The sequence below is a fragment of the Lipophrys pholis genome (assembly GCF_963383615.2).
Source record: "Lipophrys pholis genome assembly, chromosome: 16".
Lineage (NCBI taxonomy): Eukaryota > Metazoa > Chordata > Actinopteri > Blenniiformes > Blenniidae > Lipophrys > Lipophrys pholis.
The window spans coordinates 13,644,731-13,667,315 of NC_137634.1; the positions used below are offsets into that span (position 1 = coordinate 13,644,731).

A 22,585-nucleotide genomic window follows, 5' to 3' on the forward strand; every position below is an offset into this window, starting at 1 on the left:
AGTAATTCACAGAGAGAAACCTCAACGGGCAACAAACGTGAGGTATCGTTTTATTCCCATGTGTTTGAGATACCATGAAGTCCATATAGAAACTACGATTGCAGGAACCGTTGAGGCGGTCTGATTGACCATCTCGTTGAGTTCTGTAGATGTGGATGAGATTCCGACATTAGAAAATGACCATCGTGGTTGTTGTTGTTGCGCAATGAGAAAGAAGGAGAAATGGTAAAGAAAAACCTGAGAGAGACTCTTGAAATAAGGCCAGCCCCTGAGAACCAGGCGGTGGAAATGTGTCGCAGGGATTATTTGGAGAATTTGAAGGGTTTTCTGTAACATCCCTTCGTTAGAGAAGCAAGCTGATGTTCACGCCTCTCCCCGGACATTTCCTCCCTTACGTACCTCTTTTTGGGCCATCTTCAGGGGCTTTCCTACGATGCTGGTCATGTGTGCAGCTGGGGATGGAGACCATGCAACGCTAATCCTCCTCCCCAGCTCAGGAAAGTACCCTGCCGCCCTGTGCAGAACGAAAACAACAAAGAGCTGAGTGTGGCTGCAGCCTCCGGGGTTCAGTGCACCCACTAGAACGTGTCCAAGAGTCACAGCTTGCTGCTCCCTCCTACCCATCTATCCATGCATGAATCTCCTTCTCTCTCATGCTTTCCCTCTTTGACCTTCTTTTCAACCGATGAAAGGCACGTATGATTGCAGATTGCCATGTAATATTCCTGCTTTAGCAGAAAGGGATAGAGGACTTTAGAAGGTTAAATGGGGGGGGGGCACACACACACATACATTACTTGTTACTGAGAGCTGTGAGCGTGGTCAGTTTAATTCGCACCATATGAAATTCTAATCACAGCCACATCTAAACATTGACATGAAACATATGGAACACGTAGAAAAGAAAGTGAGATTACTCAAGTTTACAAATGAGAATGATTATGCATCAAAGACATCCAAACACACAGAAATTCAAGATCTTTGGGGGTGATTGTGTCAACCCCTTTTAAATATTATCCTTTCAATATATGTTTGTGAAACACAAGTGTCATTTTTATCAGATGCACACTTGTATCATATCTTAATAGTGAGAATTGAAATTACGATTTTCTCTTTTTTTTTTTTTTTAAATGGCTTTGATGAAATGGAAAAAAATGCACCTTTTTTAGAAAATGTGATGCTGTTACCTTGTTGTCGTCTTTTTGCCGCTCAAGGTGTCGCTACATAATATCTACTGCTTTTGTTTGCAAGGTCGCAGTCCATCTGATCACCTTGAAAAGTTCTCTTTACTGAAAAGCCTATTTCTTATGAGAAACTGGTGACCATCACATCCTAACCAGGTGTAATATCCAGGTGTACATGTGATGAATTGGATGAAATGTTTGGATATTGCTGTATCACCACCAGTAATATACTTGTGGTTTCTAATTATTATCAGGCAAAAAAATTATATTTCTTTCTTTCAAGTGTGTCTACTGACAACTCATCAGTAATACTTCACTACAGTATGATGGATATTTTGGCCCTGGCCTTTAAGTCAGTACAATTTGACCTTCACTGACATCTATGTGTGTGTTTTTTGTTTAAATATATATATTTCCTCTTGCAACCACTCTGCCGAGCATCTTGTTGCTGGTAACTTGTGCCAGTCACTTCCTGACTGTGATGATGTCACCATAGCTGGGTGGTGATTTCAGCCACCACAACATGTGTTTTACAGCTCGAGCAGAAAAGGCTAATCGAGGAGGATTAAACCCTTGGCGAATATAATGGTTGTCTTTGCTCAAGTGGAGGACCCTTTCATGTCAAAGTACCCCACAGCCATGCATGTTTCACTTAACACATCATGGCGAGGCTTTAATTACTATCTTAAACAATAACAACAAAACAATGGAGCTTCGAAGCTCAATGGCATCGAGGTTTCAAGTGGCTATATAGTGACAATTGGCCTTGGAAGTTTGCACTGCTTGAAATGTTAAATGAATTTCACAAGAACACATTTTTGTAGCATTAGATGACTGAACTGATTGTGTTTTGGTGTTTTTCTGAGAACTTGACTGTTTTTTTCACACATTTTAAAACAGTGTACAATGCCTTCAGTTAAAAACAACAACAAGCAAAAACGACAAAAAAAAAATTCTATTTGGGCCAATATAGAAAAAAACATGAAATATTATCTTGAAAATATTCCTATTTGTGAGACATACTTAGCTTTTCTTTTTTAACTGTGTCATTATAACAAACACAAAAACGTTAAACAGGTTGTATCAACCTTTAAATACAATTTAAGTTGTTATTTGTGAAAGCTTTTGCACACATAAAATATGGCCCAACTTGTCTGACTGGACACCTTTTTGACAGAGCATTTGGAAAACATATCCCGTGCGCAATTACGCATTGGGTGGCTTTTTGATTTCCACATTTACGAAGTGAGTGTCATGTTTATGGGAGCCAGAGCGTATTTGTTTGCAGGGAGGTTGGTTGGCTACGGGCAGAGTTAGTCGAACACCCCCTCCTCTCTCTATTCCTCTCTCTCCACTCTGTTTCTCTCTCTCTCTCTCTCTTCGGCTGCCGCGATATTTTCCAGCACTGGAGCCTCAACCGCACAGCTCGATCGATTCGCATTGATTGTCCCTGACGAGCTGCTCCACTTTCTAGCCAATGTCAGCCAGTCTGCGATCGGGAAGGAGAGAAATGAAGGAAAATCTCTGCCGCCCTGGCGGTGTCATTTCCACACACTTGGGTTGGCCGCCTGCCAGCAGACAGGGCAGTCGAAAGAGGTGGAGTGGACTCCAGTGCTGAGCGAGAGGAGGAGCGACCACGGATGGGGCTGATTTCTGTGTCAGCATGGTATACAACTTGTGCCCCCCTCATACACTGATGGGTGAGCTGAGTTCACCCGTGTTCACTTCCCACCTAAAGCAACAAACCCAATAATGGTCAACTACACTTTTTTTTTTTAAATTGTAGTATAAAACCTTCAGTTTCAAAACTAAAAGTACAATCTATTGAGGTACGTTAAAATAGTTATTTAAAAAAAAAAAAAAGATCCAATGTAATTAAAAAGTAGATCAAATATTTCTTCTTTTTTGTGACCACATGTTTATGTTGAAGCAGCAGCTCTCCCCTCCGCTGTCCTGGAAGCAGACTGATCCCTGCTGGCTGGCTGGACGGCTTGTCGTTGCCTCGGCTGGAGCGCGCCCCGCCGCACAAAAAGTCCACTTCGGTTTTTCCGCGAAGCTCCAAAAATCTATGAAATGTGTTTGCATGTTCCTCTCTGCAAGCGGGGATGTAGAGGTGGGATTGCAAGGACCGAGAAAGCTCGGGGAACCCACGCGTTCAAGCCTCTGAGAAAGTACGCTTTACCAAAACAACTGACGGCGAATATTTTTTTTTTCTTTTCACATTTGTCATTAACAGACGGGCACTCTGTGGGATTGTGCTCTCGGGAAAGAAGCTTCCCCCCCCCCCCCCCCCCCTGCCCTTTTCTTTTTTGTCACCATTCTGCACGGCAGGCTGAGAGACGGACCGCTCGGACTGTGGGAGCCCTCCCCTCCACTCCGATCTGCTTTGGTAGGTGCGAATAAAAAATGGGTCCGCGTTTGCAAATATGCAGATACATGGACGAGGACGGAGGAGGGGTTGGATGTGTTTGTGTGTATGTGTGTGTGTGGGGGGGGGGATCATACTTTGTTGAAGTCTGCTGAAAGTTGGGCTGTCATCTTCATATAGGATCAAGTTATAGCAGGGTGAAGCGAGGTGCCTCTGAAATGTGCGACTGCAGACCAGACGCTGGTACCGCAGATAGGCTCCTGTGCGCTGAGATAGTCCAGACAAAAGACAGCTTTTTTTGATTCTACTAATTTCTTTTTTTGCTAATGACCCGACAGGTGTTGATGATTCAGCGTTGTGAGGTGAAAACGGTGTTTTTTTCCAGTATTTAAAGAAGCGTCATTTGTCTTCATTTGATAAGTCGTCGCCAGCTCAGATTCGGATCAGCAAGCCGGTGGACCAAAACGTCCGCTGGTTATTATGAATCAGCTCTTAATAATGCGCGCTAAACTAATGAGGGCAATAATCAACGCGTGTCGGTGTTGGGACATGCTTTCTTTTGACAACAGCCTCTTTCTTCTCCCTTTATTGTTGAAACTTTTATCTACCTGTCATCCTCGAGCATTAACGCGCGCGTAAAGGTAAGGATTGCATTCTCTATTATTCAACATCGGTTATTATTGCCATTTGTCTTTGCTTTTTTTCTTTGAGCATCATTAGAAAGTTCCCGGGTAGGTTTCGTCTGCGCTACCCGCAGATTTACAGTCATCTCTCCCCCCCCTCCTCCCTGTGCAAATCCGCCACCGGTAACACCGCTCCAAGCGCTCCCTCCATATGTTCGCGGATAATTTGAAGTCACGGTGTGCGCGGTGTGGTTGTTTTTCTCCCCCTCAACTTCTTGTGTGCATAGCCTAATTAGGGAGAATAAGACGCAGCAGGTTCTGGACAATGGATGAAGCCTTGAGTCTAATTATTGTCACCAGGCTCTCTTAACTTCCTCTGCGTTTTGTGCGTGTCCGTCCGTGTGCGCGCCTCAGTCGATAGGAGGTGGGAGGAATAGGGAATGTGTAGCTCACCGTAGACAAGCACACAGTCCGCAGACAGCGCGTCTGAAGGAGGAGGAAGAGGAGGAAAGGGGGGGGGGGGGGGGGGGGGGGTGCATTTGCATGGTGCATCGCCTGAACTAATGCATTAAGTATTCTCGCGTCTCCAGAGGTGTAGTCAGCTGCTCCGGACCAAGTGATTCATAACCATGCAGGAAATCAGACAATCTTCTCCCCCCCACCCCCCCACCTCCTCAGTTATAGCACTGCATGAGATTACCTGGCACCTGCGCATGCAGTGACGTCAGTGATTGAAACTTATTCAGGAGTTACTTGAGTGCGCTCTTGTGATTCACTCATGGACACAAGCACGTGACAGTTGCGTGCAGGCCCATTGAAAAAAAAAAAAAAAAAAAAAAGAAGCTTTTGATGATTATGACACTTTTACACCCAGCGACTTGTGAAATTTTTTTTTAATAAATATTACCTTGTCACTTAAAGTCACATGTGGGAGCAAAGTCCACACAAAATGATTCACGTTTTTTTTTTGTCAATCATTCATGTGTCGGGTTGATTATAACTTAGAAATATAGTCTTAAAAACAGAAGCGTTGATGGACACACATATCCTAAATGTCTTCCTCTTTCCCCACATCACCAGTGATCAAAATAGTCAATGGCTGGACTAAGCAGCCATTCATCCATCAGTCAGTTGTCACTCCATGGCGGGGTCCTCTTTATTTGTACACACTGATCTCTTTATGTTGTTTTAATCACTCACCCAGAAGAAAAAGTACACTTCAATGTTTGTATTAAATTTGCCAAGTCAATCAAGGTTCAAGATTTGATACCCCAAGGGAAGGATTTTAATATTTAATGATGCAGTTATTCAACTGTAGTAGTGTCTGTGAGGAAATGTTCTCACTTTTTTGTTGTTTGATTGTTCACTCTTGGCTATAGTAACACGTGATAGAATATATTGTATTAATGTTTTAACCAATCTGAGGACTTGGAGGTTTGTAGCCATAAGAACACACCTTGAACCGGACTTTAATTCACCTTTTTATTGATGATTCTTTCAATGCTTTGCCTCAGGTTCCAGAAAACCTCTAATATACTGAACATATCTGTAGCCCACTTAAAAAAAGAAGAAAAAAAAAAGAAGCCATTTCTCGAAATGTCCTCATTTTTTCTTCCCAGGAGATTAATATGACTCACAGGACCGTGAACTGTATATGAAGCTAGCATGAGTGTCTGGATAAAAAGTTAAGTCGCCCATAACTTTCTCGTGTTGCTGCCTGGCAACTGGTCGTTACCAAAAAGTAGTTGTTTCATATTTTCCCACAGCTTGTTGTTTTGCACTTGTCATATTTGATGTAATGTTTTTTTTGTGTGTGTTTTTTTTCTAAATTAACTGATGACTGTATTATTTTAATTAGTCATTTTGAAAACGCCAGTAGGTAAATTATGTTATTTTGTATGCAGAGACCAGCTAGCAGTTTCCTACAGTTGCAGCTCATTGTGCAGAAAAAACAGTGATATCGATATTCTAATCTAACCTTAAGCCAGACAATATACTTTCCTCATTTCGGATAGAATTTTCCTGTCTCTCCAAGTTCACTGATTTTGGCATGTGAGTTTTATGCAAATTATCAGATACAAACAAATCTACATCAGCACTGTCTGAAAAAAAATGTGGAGTTGCAAATCGCAAAAACAGCAAAATCAGAAAAATCTGAGTTCACCTTCAGGACTCTATGGAGCAGGAATATCTGGAAGAAAACACCACATTTCATGCTCATTTGACACAAATCCTCTCTTTTCCCGAGGCTGTGAGCAAAGAAATTGGGATACATCCTCAGTGAAAGTAGCGCCTGTTCTCGTAAACACAGCCATTGATTAATCAAAAATTAAATTTCCCACACAGATTTTTCCCACTTATGTGACATCATGTCATCTTCTTCACAATACGAAATTCTCTGGATCAGATTTCACATCAGCGCCCGCTGTTGTCAAAGTGGCAAGGTTTCTGAGCTGACATCAGTCCACCGATTCAACAAAACAGGCTCCAATTAATGTCATGACTTTCTCCAGGTGTCTTTCCAGAGTGAACAGAAGCATTAATAATTACCATGGAAGAGTTGTCGATATGTTTTTGTATAATATTCCAAAATAACATAACGAGGGCTGAAAAGTACCTGTGGAAGTGTCCGATTTTTAATGATTGTATTAATAAGCTCATTATGTGAAACAGTTTTACTCACGAAACTACTTGACCATAAGAAAATGTTGTCGTTTGTGCGACATCATGTTCCCTAACATCAGTTAAAATACATTATTATGCCTGACATAATTTGCTGTGGTTATTCGAGGTCACACAGAACTTTAATGTGCTATTTAACTTGCTGGCAGAAATGACTTGTTTCACCAGTTTTTTTTTTGCAATTATTTGTTTTTCACACCAAATCATTAATTGAAAGTTATTAATGACTATAACATTGAATGTCACAGCCCGTCACTCAGATTCCCTTTATTTGAAAAGCCTCAAAGCTATTAATGACCAGGATTCCAAGATACGTATGTAGTGAACTAGTTTTCCCGCCACGGTTAAAAGTAATTTAGATAATAGGCAATAAATACAATTAGATGGACTGTAGGTTCCCAAGATGCATTGGCGCTCTGCAATCTCCAGGGGAAGCTCTTTCGTCAATCAGGAATAAACATCACAGATATGCTTGTTGGTTCATGTTGACCATTTGGACCATTTAGTTCCAGATCTTTATCTTTGATTACCAATCCTTCAGTGTGCACAGAGATTAACAGAAACCCAGAAAAACTCTGGAAGACATAATGGACAGCTGATATTTGCGCCTGTGCTCATGCTGAAACAGATTGAGGTGCAAGAAATGCCGCCTCTCGTCGGCTTTAATATGAGTCTACTAATTGCAGCGCTTCTGTCAGCTGAATTCACAGAAGCCTATGGCGAGTTGCTTTAATATGAACCACAGCATTAAGCCTATAACGTCCCAGGAAATTGAATGAACATGCTTAAAGGACAAAACAATGCCAATTAACTGGTTTCAGTGGCAGTTGCGGTTTAGGAGACAGTTCACATGAGGCCATAAACGTTTTCTGTAAATGATGTGGTGAAGGGATCTGAGGAGCCCTTGCGCTGAAAGTGGAGGAGGGTGATTAGCCTGAGACTATATGCCATATTCAGGGTTTATGATGATGGAAAGCGGGTGACTGACAGAGCGGCGAGATTGAAGGCAGATGTACACAAAGAGCAGGAGGGATGAGCGGGAGGCGACAATGAGGGGTCCATGCTTCCATTTCTAACACAATGTGGTGCAGGACAACACAACAGAGCGGGTGTAGAGCAGCAGTTTAAACACAACCAGTAAACACGTGCAACTACTGCGACATGGAGTGGATTGTACTCCCAAAAAGTAATGTTTGTTTAAAAAAAGTTATACGTATCTTTCGTGAACAGTGTTCTCAGTATTTGCTGTGTTTTATTTATTAAAAGTCAATTGCAGGTATCTGATTAAATTTACCTATGAATTATTGTATTGAGCTTTATCTAGTTCAAAGTACATTTCCCAGAAAAACAGTAACGTTTATAGAAAGTATACACTCATAAACACAAGTACATGCAAATCAAACCTCTTCTCTGTAAAAACAACAACTTCTTATTGGCTACAAAAATGCAAAATAAAAGGTTTAAAGAGTAATTCAAATATTGGACATATACAATAAAAACGTATTCATAAAAATAGTGAATTACATGGGGTAACTTGTACATAAGTATTAGGGGAATCAGTCACTTTCCATTGTTTAAAATACTACTAAATCAGAGTAACCTGTTGTTGTTGTTAGTTTTGTTTCCGGGAAGAATATTCTTTGTTGAGCATCACTAAGGACACACTGCTCAGCACTAATCAATTAAATTAGTTGATTGTTTCATTTTGGTATTGAAACTCTTAAGAATAGCTGATGTCAACTGTGCCATTAGGTTTTCCATTATTTTCTTATAAGACTGCAAAGTGTACTTTAAAAATAAGAAAGTTCTCCACATAAGATGTTTGTCACATAGAATGCAGATTCAAAAGTCCCAATCAGTTGTCGAGTCATCAGTACAGTATTTTGCTGAGGAAGCAGAGTGTGATTGAATTACTGTTTCTGGAGGTTTGGTGGGACAGAGGTATTCATGAAAAGTCTAACATCTGTCATGGAGATCATCTTTGAAGCACACATCATATTTTTTTTTTTGTTTTATCCGAAACATATTTCCTTTTTTTAGAAACCACTGGTGTCATCATCAGCTGTTGGAGGCGGGTGGGTGGGATAATAGTGTTCTGGCTGAATTGTCATGTCGCAGCTGATCAGTCATATTTTTGAAACAGTTTTCATGAGCTGTGATTGCCAACTTTGTCACTTTGTAGCTGACTCGAGACCTCATTTATTCAAACTATTGAAAATGAGCCAGTTCATTAATTGTGTGGGATACTCGACTCTTTCAGCGTATTTACTGCATTCAGAGCATTGAGGAACAGTTGGATCAGCTGGATATTCTCACTGGCCGTGATTAACCGAGAAATGATTTAGTTGCACAAGCAGCCACTCGGATTTCGTTTTATGCGCGCCGGAGAGTTCATCTGAGATCATGTCGAAACATAAAATGTTCACAGAAAAATCAGTTTTCCTAATGTGCCACTAAACAGACAATTTTTGGGGGGTTCAATACTCTATAAAAACCACAAACCTCCCTCCATGTATCACTCTGATGATTTTCAGTGCCTTTCAGCCACAACTGAGCCGAGACGCCGTTAGAGTCGAGATGCTTTCGGGAAACCGGACCCTGGTCAGTGCTGTAGTGGGAGAAACTGAAACTATGGGGCTCAGGGGCTGCGGAGCTGGCTCTGGTTCGCTGGCGCCACATCCCCCTGAGCTGGTGAGAATGTGGGGGCTGTGCTCTTGCCTTTGAAGCTTTACCTCCCACTAATTCTGGCCTTCCAATTTCCACACACTGCACAGACACCCCCCCCCCCCCCCCCTCCATCCTCTTCCCCTCCCTTTCCCTTTGTTTCCCTTATAAGGACTTGCCCGGCCATTTCCTCGGCATTTCTGGGGAAGGTAGTGTCCTTGTTTGTGAGCGTGGACAGGTCAGGAGAATAGAAGCCTAGTTTTGTTTTGTTTTGTTTCGTTTAGTCAGCAGTCACACAAATCGTACGCTAGAAACATGAAAATGCATGTTCTCTCAGGAGTCTCCCACTATTAGCCCAGTGAGAACCCTTTCTCAGAGCCCCTGCCAAATTAGCATTACAGGACTTTTTCTGTGAAACCTGAATAAAGACAGATAACGACTGATTGATGTAGTCAAACGTGAAGAATTAAAATAAATCTGAAGTCCAATCTTTAGTGGAGATTGCCATTTATTTTACAGATTGCTTCACGGGCCACTCTTAACAATAGACCATCACATAGTTATAAGATTTAACACACGGTTATTATTATGATCTGTAAATGTGATACATTTTGTTTAATGAAGTCAGTGAGGGGCAATTTAGGGCAATTCAGCTCCATGAACACGGCTGTTAGTTCTCCACAAACTGCACACAAAACTGTCCTTGAGTTCCCCTAAGTTTATAGACGTCGCTATCTTTGTACAAACGTCACATAAATCTTTAAACTTTTTTTCCGTAAGCCTACTTTCCCGCGGGTTCACCTTTGTTAGCTCTGCAAGCTGACACAGTAAAGACAACAGGTGACAACAAAGACCACAACAGCAAACACTGAGGGAAAATAAAGCCGCCTCATTCAGAATAAAAGCAAGGCGGTGTGATATTCCATGCTTCATGGATACGGAATTTCATTTGATTCATAATTTCTCACTCACCTCTCGCGGGCCAGTCAGGAGGAGCTGTTTAATATCCAGGTCTGTTTTTAGTGTAGAATCAACTTTTATCTTTACACTACTGCGTTAACAGCAAAATTGCATTATTGTTAATTTTTTTTTATGTTAATTTTGCGAGTGAAAGCGCTCAGTGGGTTATCCTGAAGTGGGGAAATAAACCTCTGTAGCTGCACTCTGACAAAAGTCATAATATTAATTCTAAAGTGAATATCAACACTGTATATTCTGTAAACTATTTTGTTGACCAAAGGAGTTTTCCTTTCTTTTCAGTACAACTCTAATTAAGTGGTTTGCATCAGGTCTGAGGTGAAAGACTTGATTTATGGACCTTGTGATTCTTTTTCTTTTCAGATTTTCCACTTTCAAAAATGATGTGTTAAAGAATTAGAGGCAGAATTGAAGCAGCTCTTCTGAAGCTCAACGTCAATGAGTGTTGCTTATCTTGTGTTTGCAGTGTGATGAACCTTATAAGTCATTCGAGTCATTCAGACAAGCATTATCACCATTTTTTATTTAGAGAGCGTCTGTAACCCTGGTTGTATCAAAATGCTAGTTAGATAACTTTAAATACTTAAATATATTTCAGTTCGGACATCATATAAAACGATGTGACAATGTGAAGAGGTTTAAAAGATTTGAGAATGATGAATAGATTTTACAGCTTCTTACAGTTTTTGTAGTCCATCAATTCACTGCCTGGTGGACAAGGAAGCATTCATCTGCTGAAGTTCAACAAATAATAGAAACAACAACAAAAAAAGGCTAAAATGTTATTAATGGTCAGCAGGCAGCGAGAAACATCATGCAATTCACACTTTGTGCAACAAGTTTACCGCATCAAATTTAAAATATGATGCTATGACATTATTTGTGTTCAAAAGAGGCCAGAAAATTCTAAGATGCAATAGTAGTAGTAGTAGTAGTAGTAGTAGTAGTAGTAATAGTTTATTCGGTCAACCAAATCCAAAATGCAGCAACAAAAAAATCCAACAACGTAGAGAATGTAGTTGTTGCCGTTGTTGGATGAAGTGATCATTATAGTCTGTATATGTATTGATAAATAACGTAAACACTTCTCTTTCTGTCTCTCCCCGTGTGAAGTTTCCAGATGGCCCGAGGAAGAACGTGGATGAGGGCTGACCTGTAGTGGGGGCAGAAGGCTCCGGGGCCTGCCTGTCGTCGGCTGTCTGATCGGTTCATCGAGGTGAGGTGCCACTCTCACTGGGGCCCAGAACGGACCGAGAAAAGGTCCCACCTCGCTCACCCCTGCCCCCTTTCCACCCTCACCCCCCAACCCAGGCACGAACGCTCTGGACCATGTCTAGCGGGCTGTCGGAGGGGAGCCAGACAGAGGACCTGGAGCGGAGTAGCTGCAAGCAGGACTCTCCCGTTATAGAGCGCAGGAACCGCAGTGGCATCATCAGTGAGCCCCTCAGTAAGAGCCTTAAGAACTCCCGCACCCTCTCTCAATATACAGCCGTCTCATCTGCCACCAATGGACACAAGGACAAAAATGAGACAAAGAGCCACACGGCCAAGCCTCAGCCGCCCCCTCAGCCCCAGCCCACCGTCTCTGCACTGACAGCCGCCAAGTTGGACCGGACCCTAGAACAGGTTCTGGAGGGACAGAATGGCCTGCTGCACTTTGCCCAGGCAGCCGCACTGTTAAAGCGAGCCGGTATGGAGCACATGCTCCTGCCCGGGGGCATGGGAGTTGGAGTTGGCGGAGGCGACGCGGGCTCGGGGGCTAGCGACTTGGAGGGTACGTCTGTCACGGACGCCGTAGGTGGTCCTGTTGACTTCCCATATGGAGTAGGGGGTGGCTTCCCCTTCAACCCGGGGCTTTTCATCATGACGCCGGCTGGAGTGTTTCTGGCGGACAGCGCGCTACACATGGCCGGCCTGGCCGAGTACCCGGCGCAGAGCGAGCTGGCCTCCGCTATCAACTCCGGTAAAAAGAAGCGAAAACGTTGCGGCATGTGCCCACCTTGCCGACGGCGGATTAACTGCGAGCAGTGCAGCAGCTGCCGAAATCGGAAAACGGGCCACCAGATCTGCAAGTTTCGCAAATGTGAGGAACTGAAGAAGAAGCCCTCTGCTGCTTTGGAGGTAAGAGGGTGCGGGGTACGATGTGTCACTGCTTCATGGGCAATTCATTGAAGTTTCTTAAGAGCGAGCTTTGGTTTTGGATGCATTCGCCAATACCACAGAGTGAGAAACCAGTCAAGGGAGCCATGCAGTTGCAATCATGGAATCTGATATTTGGAGGCGATCCACACGAAAGGACTAGAAAGATGTTTTTAGAATTAGAGACCACTGGAAGATCAGATTGTCTTTTGGTCAATACCCGAATGTTCTTCCCCTTTAATTGGAACGGGGGTAGTGGTGGTGGTGGTGATGGGGGGGGGGGGTGACAGGTGGTGAGAAGTGTGGCAGCTATGTGACGAGTAAGCTTACGCCATGGGGTCTCTTTAATCTGTCCACCATAACCGCATCAGTACTATACCCACATCTTTCAACCTGAGGGTAAATTCTTTAGGAAAAAAACACGAGATTGCTTTTTCTTTTTTTTTTTTTTTTTTTTCCCCTTTCCTCAAAATGAGCTGCTCCACAATACACTGCTCTGTTTCCATTTGAGTAAATTTGACGAATTTTTGCAATTTGCTTTTGTAAAGGAATCACATGTAGGGAAATATGAATGTGTATGTGTGTGTGTGTGTGTGTGTGTGTGTGTGTGTGTGGGTAGAGTGGCAGTAATTGTGAATATGTGTACAGTATGTGTTTGTGTGCAACTTACACATGTGTGGGTATGTCTGTATGTGTGTGCATGTAACAAGGTCCATCTGGCTCCGGAGCTGTCATCTGGAGCACCAGGTGTCAGTGTGGCACATGCGCCCCCCCCCCCCCCCCCCTTTTTTATTTTTTTCCTGCCGCTGTCCTTCTCTCCCGTGACACTCCAGCTCATCTAAATAGCCCTCCAAACTTCCTGTCTGTTACCTCAGTCACACTCGCTGGCCTAACTAACCCGGCTGTGGCGACAGAACGACCAATCATGAAATCAATCTCGGCAGATGTTCCATCTCAAAGGAAATAATCTTTTGCGATCAATGGATAATAGTGTCCCTGTGCCATTACATAATAAACAGATAGATATGCAGCGCAGTGTGAACGCGAACCAGTGCTGAGGCTGCCGGTCTAATTGACACAAACTGGATCTGCGCTTCAAACTGCTAATGGCTTTACTTCTTTCTCTTTCTGATACTGATTGGGGGTGACAGCTTGGCCTCTTGTTTGCAGGCTGAAAGGTTGGTTGTTCAACCCCCATGTGCTGACTTTGGCCATCCGCGGCGAGGAACTCATCAGCTGCATAGACTAAATAATTTTGAGCGTTGCTTTCATTTTCAGGCCTTTCTGTGCGCTGAGAAGACGTGAAATGCATCATAGTTTTAATAGGATGACGCGTTTGCCTTCGGGTTAAACAGGATGAACTTTTGTTTTTGTAGTTGGTTAAATAACCAACCTGATAAAACGTCATGATAACACAGAATATGATCCACATGACTGTGTGTATGTATACTAGCAAAATTAGTTGTTTTATTTTTTTGTTTTTTTTACTCATCTAGGATAAGTCAATGACTTTTTTGATAATTTCTTATTCATCAAGTGGTTGGCCTCTAATTTCGCAGCAGGTTTTTTTTCTAAACCTCCTCTTAGATTTGAGTTTTATTTGTTTCCTTGTGTGAGGAATTTACTTGTTGAGGCAGCAGTGTCGATATAAATGACATTTGAGTTCACTTCAGCCGTTGCCGTAAAAGAAAGTGACAAAGCACATCAGTGGTGAGAATATCAACTCGTCTAAGTCTAAAGCCAAGGAAAGGCACTTTTTCACTTTGGTTTTTATTTTTAATATAACTATGATGAAGAAGCTGCCCGGGCCTTTTTGAACCATTTTGAAAGCCGGACTGTGATACCTTCATAAAACTGCTCACTTTTCCAAACCTGAGGCTGTGTTGTCATGATATATTGTATTAATAGTTTCCAGGCAATAGATGCTGCTTCATTGTGTTGTTTTCACGGACGATAATAAGTTAAGTTTTGTTCAATTTGTTTGGTTCAGTCGTTTTAAGTAAACATTTTGTCCTGTTGGATTGTTGTCGGATACATTTTTTTTTTTTTATTAATTTTCCTTTCGTGCTGTCTATTGTAGTGCAACTGTCTAGATTCCTGATGTGAATACTTTGAATTCGTTTTTAAACGACGAGCATTTCTAATTCCACAGCAAACAGTATTCACACCAAATGTAAAGCTGGTGGGGTCAGTCTGTAAAGCAGGGGTGTGTTTTGATTTACACAGACTTCACTGAGATGAATCAGGATTTCAAGGAGTCAAAGGTTGAAAAATAAATGTGTGAAACCGGAGGATTCATAAAGAGGCCATCTTTGGGCAATTTGACGGGAAAAAGCTGAAATTTCTCACATGCGGAGAATCAGACAAATCCGCACGAACGTTTTTTTTTTTTTTTTGGTTTTTCAGTGTCGCATTGTTCCGCTGCAAATTGATGAGACGATTCATTTGTCTCTGTTGATGAATCACCAAAATGGTGAAATGTGTCAGCTTGCTATGTAGGTGGTACGACTCAACGTCTGCAACAGAAAAGGGATTTCATTTTAATTTATGATTTGCAATTGATGTTGTCATGGCAGTTAGCTTAATACCAGTCGTTCGCACAGACCCATGGGGTCTTAAATATTCATGACAGTCTTATGTTGATGCAGGTCATCAGGCTGCTTGCGGGGTCGACGTTACAAGTAGCCAGAAAACTAATGGAGAAACTTGACAGTTGTCCAAGTATAATAGCGGTGTGATTATTGAATTGAGTTACCTGACATAGCTTTTTGTCTTGCCATCTAAGAATATGGACTCCTTGCTAATTTATTTAATGGATCTGTCAAGTAATTTCCTCTTTTTCGGAGCAGCCGCTGGAACGCTCGTTTTACATGAGAAGTAAACTATATAAATATTAGAGTAGTGGGTTTTTTGCTTAAGGGGACCGGCATTTTTCAGTCCTAATACTACTTCCCATGATATGTTCTGCACAAAAGGCTGCGGTGTAAACAAACATATTTCAGTGTTAAATATTGGATTAGTGCTGCGTTTAATGTTTCCCAGGCCTCTATATGTGCTCTGTTTTGCAACTGATGAATTGTACGAGGTGTGAATGCTTCTGCGGCGCAATACAGATACGCTGAAGGATTTGGCCACGAGCTCGCCACAGGAAAGGTGAGAAGCATATTCATACCAAAGTGTGCAACTACTGCACATCTACCCACACCGGCAACATGAACCACACTCGCCCTCCGTCACCTGACAGCCCACAGCTAAAAATGAAATCTTCCTGATCGGGGAGTCCCTGTACTTTTCCTCTGATGTTGCTTTATAACTTAATGGTCTTATTCATGTTCCCTGCCGTGTATTTTTGGTGCCTTTTTGCCATCTGATACTCCTAATCCCAACATTACAAAGTGGGTATTTTAAGGACTTGAAGCACCTCTTCATGAATCAAGTGTGACATGAATCAGAGAATATAAAGTCTCCCATGTATAGTAACGCAAACCGAGACAAGTGTTCGCCTTCAAGCAGAACTCTATTAAAGAGGTCTGCAACCTGTTACTTTTTTTTTTTTCCACCTCAAATATTCAATACGAGGCGGCTGTATCAACTATTTATTCTCTCAAAGAGCTCTGACAGAAGACCAACACTTTCAATATTGGCTGTTTTTTATTCCATTGTCCTCGTGCACTCATACATTATCCATTAGCAGTCTAGTAGCCGTCTCAAAAGGCTTTGTTATTAAGTCAACAGCTCTTGTTCAGCAGGTGATTAGATCAGAGGATACAGCCTGGGCCGCACTGTCAGTGTGCGTGATGTCATCAGTACAAGCTAAATGTCAGAGGGGGAGATTCATGGAAAAACGCGCTGTGTCAGAAGAGAAACCGGAGCGCATCGAGTCAGCAGTATATTGGAAATGTCGATACCGACGAGATGCTGCACGATGGTCAGTTATACCATGTATGTGTATTTTCTAATGTCGTTACACAAGACTTCACTGGAGGGAAATCTCTGCTATCTGTCAATGACCTTAATGCATATTCAGGGCGACTTGAGCAGCACCTGTGCCAGAACAGAAGATCCTCCTGGCTTTCAGAGTCCTCCCTCAGTGATCTGCAGTGAGCCTCAGCTGGAGCTCAGACAGCCCTTGAGTGTCACATTCCCCTCCAATCAAAGAAAGTGCGGCACATCCCCGTCTGCCGTGGCGATTATGCCCGGCGTGCGGTTTCCGAGGGGGCACAATGTCTCATTTAACATTTGTCTCGTTGGTCAGTTTGGCAGACATTTCCGACGGGTTTTCGGTGCATCTGCGTGCGTCCCAAGTGAATAAAGACTGAGCGCAATAGCCGGCCTTTGTTTTTACTGCATTTGCATTGCGAGGTTTTCCTCGTGTGTTTGTACGAGCCTGTGAGCGTGTACACAAGTGCAGTCCAGCAGCACTGTGCTTATTTTAAGGGTGTTGACGGTTTCCATTGAAAGCTCATGGCAGCTCAAAGAGGAGCGTAAAATTGGCAAGTGAGGGGGAGTTAGCATGCTGAGGCCTTTGCCACCTCATAGCTCACTGGCTGAAGATGTCTGGATTTATTCTGGGAATGCTACATTTGAGAGAAATAAGTGGGAAGGCAGTTTCTTTCTGCTGTATGTCTGAATACCCTCCAGTGGTGTCAGTCTCAGCGATGCTGTTCGGCACTGAAGACGACGGAAAGTCAGGGTTAGGAAGTTGTGGCGTACCTTGTTTTGCGTGAATGTCACTGTACATTCGGAATGTACAGCGCCGGTGGGCGGGCAACATTCGGAAAATTTTATAAAAACAAAAACAAAAAGCGAGTTTTTGTCTTCGCCTGCTCGCAGCATTGGGTGATAAAAAAATGAATTTTGTGTGCGGATAAAGCGCTCTGGAGTTATCAAACACAGCTAACACCTGAGCATACTAGCCCTTCCCAGCGGGTCCTACTTTGTTGGTGTCAGACGCCGATACGGGAGCAGCGTATTCCCTCACGGCCTTTCCTGCCTTCCAGACGCCGTACACCAGACTGTCAGGACAGAGGAAACTCATACAAACTGACAGGCATGCAGACTGACACCGAGACGCATGGCTGTGTGGGCAAGTTGCTGGGCAGACAGAGGGACAAGTTGGAGTGGACAGAGGAGGCAGAGAGAGAGAGAGAGAGAGAGAGAGCGAGAGAGAGAGCGAGAGAGAGAGAGAGAGAGAGAGAGAGAGAGAGAGAGAGAGAGAGAGAGAGAGAGAGAGAAAACTGAGGCGGTCGAGGTGTCATACTGTAGCCTGACATCTGCATTAAGCCAACAGTCCATAACTTCTAAAGAGAGACGGGGGTATTATTCACACAGGCAAAAAAAAAAAAAAGTTGCTGTTGGAGTTGCTGCTCAAAGGTGAATTAGATATATTAAGATGTGATTTTTAGGGCCTTCGCTTCTCCGTCTAACAGCTTGTCCAACACAACTTTAATGATTTAATTTTGACCGCTGTCCACATTCTTTTCCTGTGCTTACTGCGAGTGAATTTCCAGGGTTAAAGGGCCTGAGCTAAAATAGTAAGTGCTGTCATCATCATCATCATCATCATCATCATCATCATCATCATCATCATCATCATCATCAGACGTTTGTTTGGACAAGATCTTTGAGTATTTCTTTTTTGTTTTGTTTTTGAGTGTTTATTGTGACCAGAGGTGGAAAGAGTATTGGAACGGTTGTTCAAAATAATCAAATGTAAAAATTGCTCTCCTCAAAAATTTGTTAAAAAAAAAAAAAGTATTTTTGGTCAATGACAGGCATTTGATTTATTTTCACCTGTATGAAATACCAATATGTATAAAGCACATTTCCGAGTTAAACAATAGAATATCCAAAAATGTCAGTTTATTTCGAAAACAAATGTAAACAATGTTCAGAAATCCAGATACGGATCTGACAGTTTGAACGTTATTTTGAATTGCTTCGATGGAAGTGGAAAGTGGATTGCATGGATATTGTAGTATTTGTATGCGTGTGTACGTGCAAAATTCTGTACTTTTGAAAGTACTCAAGTACCCCCAACAACGTAACTGAAACAATTTGAGTATTTGAAATGTGTTGCTTCCGCCTGTTTTGGACATTGAGGGCATTGTCCACGGTGCCCGTTAAGAAATCAGCCATTTTTAAAACTTTCTAGCTTAAATGTGCAATCAGCAAAGTAATCAAAATGAGAAACCAAAAGTAGTGGCATGCGGAGTGATTTTTCTGACCCGAACGTGTTCGTTTAACTGACCGCAGAAAGTGTGTGTTAAACTAATGACTCGGGTGTTGAGTGTTGCTGCCCCTGCCCTGGCTTCAAGATGTGTTTACTGGTCAAATGAGATCAAATCCTATCAGCGTATTTACATATCCACGACAACTGACTGTTGGAAAGGAGAGCAAGTGAAGGAAAACGCGTCACCCCCTCAGCCAGACAAAACCGTGATCGTGCCAGCTGGAGGTCACTGGTGTTTTCATTCACTTGTTTTAAAGGTTTCTTCTCTGCTCTTCTCCTTTGTGAAAAGCAGACGGTGTTGCATCTCCACATACACTACTGTATGTGGAGATGCTTCGAGTTCATGGTGTCAGTTTGTGTGTGTGTGTGTGTGTTTTGGGTTGGGTTTTTTTTTTTTTTTTCTTTCTTTATTATTGTGGGATTCCATAAGAGAATACTGACAATTGTTGATGATAAAGCAATGACAACAATAGGCAGAACGCTCAGTGGTGCCCTGGGGGCAACAACTGAATGCATGATGGCTTAAACTGGCTTACAGGAATTTGCATCAGCCACACCAAACAACATGCACTGTGCTCTGAAAGGCCATTATATTAAGTTGTGGTGGATTGAGCCCATTTAAGAAGCAGTTAGCCTTAAAAAAAAAAAAAAAAAAAAAAAAAAAAAAAAAAAATTGTGTTTGACTTTTGTGGTCTGTTCCGCAGAAATTGTTTGTGCTATGCTTAGACAAATGTGCACCCCTTAAAAAAAAAAAAAAAAAAAAAAAAAAGCCCCACATCCATCGATTTTAGTGATTGGCCACTTCACACCCACAGATCCCATCTGTTTGAACCCTTGCAATCAGTGTTGTGAAGGGAAAAGGGTTTTTCTATTCCTGAAATGCTGCCTTTTTTTCTTTTTTTCTTCTTCCATTGATTGCACATGTTTGATAATGAGGAAAAGTAGCATTTACAGATCCGTGGAGGGATGTGTTGTTTTTCTTCCCTGCACACATTACGTCATGGTCAGCACAGCTTTTACCAGGTTTTTTGACATCTGTGGCAGCGCCAGATGTTGCTGTCCTCTGACCGTCTTCTTAGTAGCTGAGCACTGCTGCAGAAAGGTCATTTCGGAGATGGGTGAGAGGCTACTGATACTTAACACATGGACCATCAAATCGTCTTGGCAATATGTTGGCTTTAGCCTCTGGCTTTGTGGATTTTATCAACATTTTCTTTTGCCTAAAAGCGGTTTTCTGAATATGTGCATTAGGGCAAATGCTATAGCAGTGTATACATGTATAATCCAGATTTAGGTGAATTAGATAAATTAGTATTAATCGACATTTCAGGCTGACCTCGCATCCATCAAACAACCTTGGTGAAATTATCATCGTTGATTTGAACATACACTACAATATGTATGTGAGTAGTCAATGCCTCAGCTGTCAGATTATTCCCGATTAAGTCAATTTGACAAATACAGCACAGTGTGGGCTATATTTAGTTGAAATCAGGGAGTAATTACCGTGTTTGAAGTCTTTTTACCCAAGCAAAAATGTTTTATTTTTGTCAGCGGGAGTTAACTTTCAGGATGAAAGTAAATGAAACCTGTGGAGCACGAACCCTGCTGTCACTCAGTTTCATGTCCCGATATGAACAATAGCAGTCAAAAGAACACTGCACCGCTGATTCAAAGGAAGAGGAATGGTTTAAGTGGGCCCTAAAAAGCAATTAGGACTTGTATTGTTTTTGGTTTTGAACAAACTTCTCTGAACTAATGGGCCATTTACCTCCGAGCTGCCTTTGTTGAAAAAACTCATAATTCCGCTGCAGCTGTGCAAGAGAGCTGTTCAACAACATGCGGGGAAAAAAAAAATGCGATTATGTCCAGGGTACACAAAAGTTATCAGAATTTTATTATAGTAAAAATAGAATTAAAATGTTTTGTGTTTTCGGGAGCAAATATGTGAATCTTGCCTTGACTAATACATCACCTGTTCCTGTTTCGGTGTCGTTGTATTGGTGTGTGTTTGCAGGCTTGTGTGTCTGGTTCCTTTTTAAATTCTCAGTCGTTGAGCACTGAGGGGAAAAGTGAATCTGAATGCAGCGTGCATGAGATTTTTTAGTTTAACTGTCTCACTGTTTGGTGCGATTTCGGGGGTGTACTGCGAGTGTCGGTTAACGTGCCACTGTGTGTGGAGGTGTGTGACTGTACTTGAATACATATTGGTTCGGTGCGAGAGTGTGTGTGGGTGCATAAATGTTTGCCGAGCTCCTCCTGCCTCGCTCCAGGCAGAGCTGGCTGACGGAAGAATCCGTTGCTGCAGAATCGAGTTGCACTTTGCAGGACGCCAACCGTGCTGCGGCTCCAGGGACCCCGAGCCGCTCTCTATCTCCTGACTGGCAGGCTGCTGCTGAGCCCTGCAGCTGCATGCATGTGTGGCACTCCTGCCCAGTGCAATCAGACACACAGATAACCACAGTGGGGGTGGGGTGTGTGTGTGTGTGTGTGTGTATGTGGACAGGGGGGGGGGGGGGGGGGGGGGTCACACGCGTTGCTCTCCCACACCATCATCATCATTGATGATGATGGTGTGGGAGAGCAACGCGTGTGGTGGCTAAATAATAAATGTGGCATATTGGGTTTGGTGTGACTGAAGCCTGATCCTGTGGTGGTGCTTTGTACAGATTTCACACGTGCTCCTCAGCTGGGGACAGAGTGGAGCAGAAGTAGCGTTGGACTGATCAGCTGTTTAAACCATTCATCGATAAAAACACTTCACTATAGGACCTCGGTCAAATTTACATTTAACTTTGAGCTCTTATAGTTTTCTTTTTTTTTTCTCTCTTTAATATTTAATACATGAAGCAATCACTTCATGTCATTACCTCGTGTCAGTAATCATTTGTTGTACCTTCAAAATGAGCAGCGGAGAATAGGACAGGTTGAACATTATGCATGCCCCCATGTCAACTTGTGAACAATTTGTAGCTTCACTAAAAATGTGCTGCATTTCATTAACAACTCCATCCTCCTCCCCTCCCTCTCCTCCTCCTCGTCCCCCCCCCCCCCTCCTGTCTTCTGTTTCTCCAAGAAGGTGATGCTTCCTACAGGAGCGGCGTTCCGGTGGTTCCAGTAGGACTCCTCCTCCTCCTCCTCCACATCCCTACCCAAAGCTCTGCCATCAAGTGCAATGCCAACTCCTGGATTGTCTCCGGAATAGACACTGGCTTATAAACAAACTAGCAACAAATAAAATTATAGAAAAAAAAAAAAAAAAAAAAAAAAAAAGGAACGACAAAAAAAAACCCAACACAAAATGACAAAAAAAAAAAAAAAAGGCGGGAAAAAAAATAATCAATCGGATAATGGATGCACCTACTTATTCCTTGAACCAAAAATGAAGCGTAAAGAAAAGCATCTATGGCAACTTTCATTCCCTTTTCTATGTTTCCATTTTGGTACCTTTTGTCCTTTTTCCCAGCAGGTTTTTTCTGTCGCTTAAACATGGAACTGTTCATTGCCAGAAACAGAAATGACGGACTGAGTGTGGACAATCAACTAATTTCTGTGTTTGGTGTTAATGTTGTTCATGTGTGGAAAGATACAGTACTCGTGTAGAGAATGTAAATTTACAGCTATATTTTAAAACTAGTGGCTAATGGCAAACATTATTGTAATTCTTCACCATTATGTTACTTAAACCCTTGTCTATTTTCTGATTCATTTCGCG

At 42.4% G+C, this 22,585-nt stretch overlaps 1 protein-coding gene across 4 annotated transcripts; it reads left to right on the plus strand.

The window, feature by feature from the left end:
- Positions 1–3,291: 3,291 nt before the first annotated feature.
- On the plus strand, positions 3,292–22,209 carry cxxc5a (CXXC finger protein 5a). 4 transcript variants are annotated; one of them, XM_080483885.1, is made up of 4 exons: positions 3,292–3,573; positions 11,613–11,715; positions 11,811–12,620; positions 21,950–22,209. In XM_080483885.1, exons 3-4 carry the CDS (start codon positions 11,829–11,831, stop codon positions 21,989–21,991), a joined length of 834 nt encoding a protein of 277 aa, XP_080340011.1. In that variant the 5' UTR covers positions 3,292–3,573; positions 11,613–11,715; positions 11,811–11,828; the 3' UTR covers positions 21,992–22,209. The 4 variants fall into 4 exon arrangements, with proteins under 4 accessions (XP_080340011.1, XP_080340010.1, XP_080340008.1 ...); XM_080483884.1 differs by having other exon boundaries at positions 3,294–3,573; positions 11,613–12,620; XM_080483882.1 differs by having other exon boundaries at positions 3,410–3,573; positions 11,613–12,620; positions 21,947–22,209.
- The last annotated feature ends 376 nt before the right edge of the window (positions 22,210–22,585 follow it).

What these genes read in the sequence shown, in the direction of transcription:
- cxxc5a (XM_080483882.1), top strand. Translation starts at nt 11,829, where the DNA reads ATGTCTAGCGGGCTGTCGGAGGGGAGCCAGACAGAGGACCTGGAGCGG. An exon ending in AGCCCTCTGCTGCTTTGGAG is followed by an intron (nt 12,621 to 21,946) that starts GTAAGAGGGTGC and finishes TGTTTCTCCAAG; the next exon opens with AAGGTGATGCTTCCTACAGG.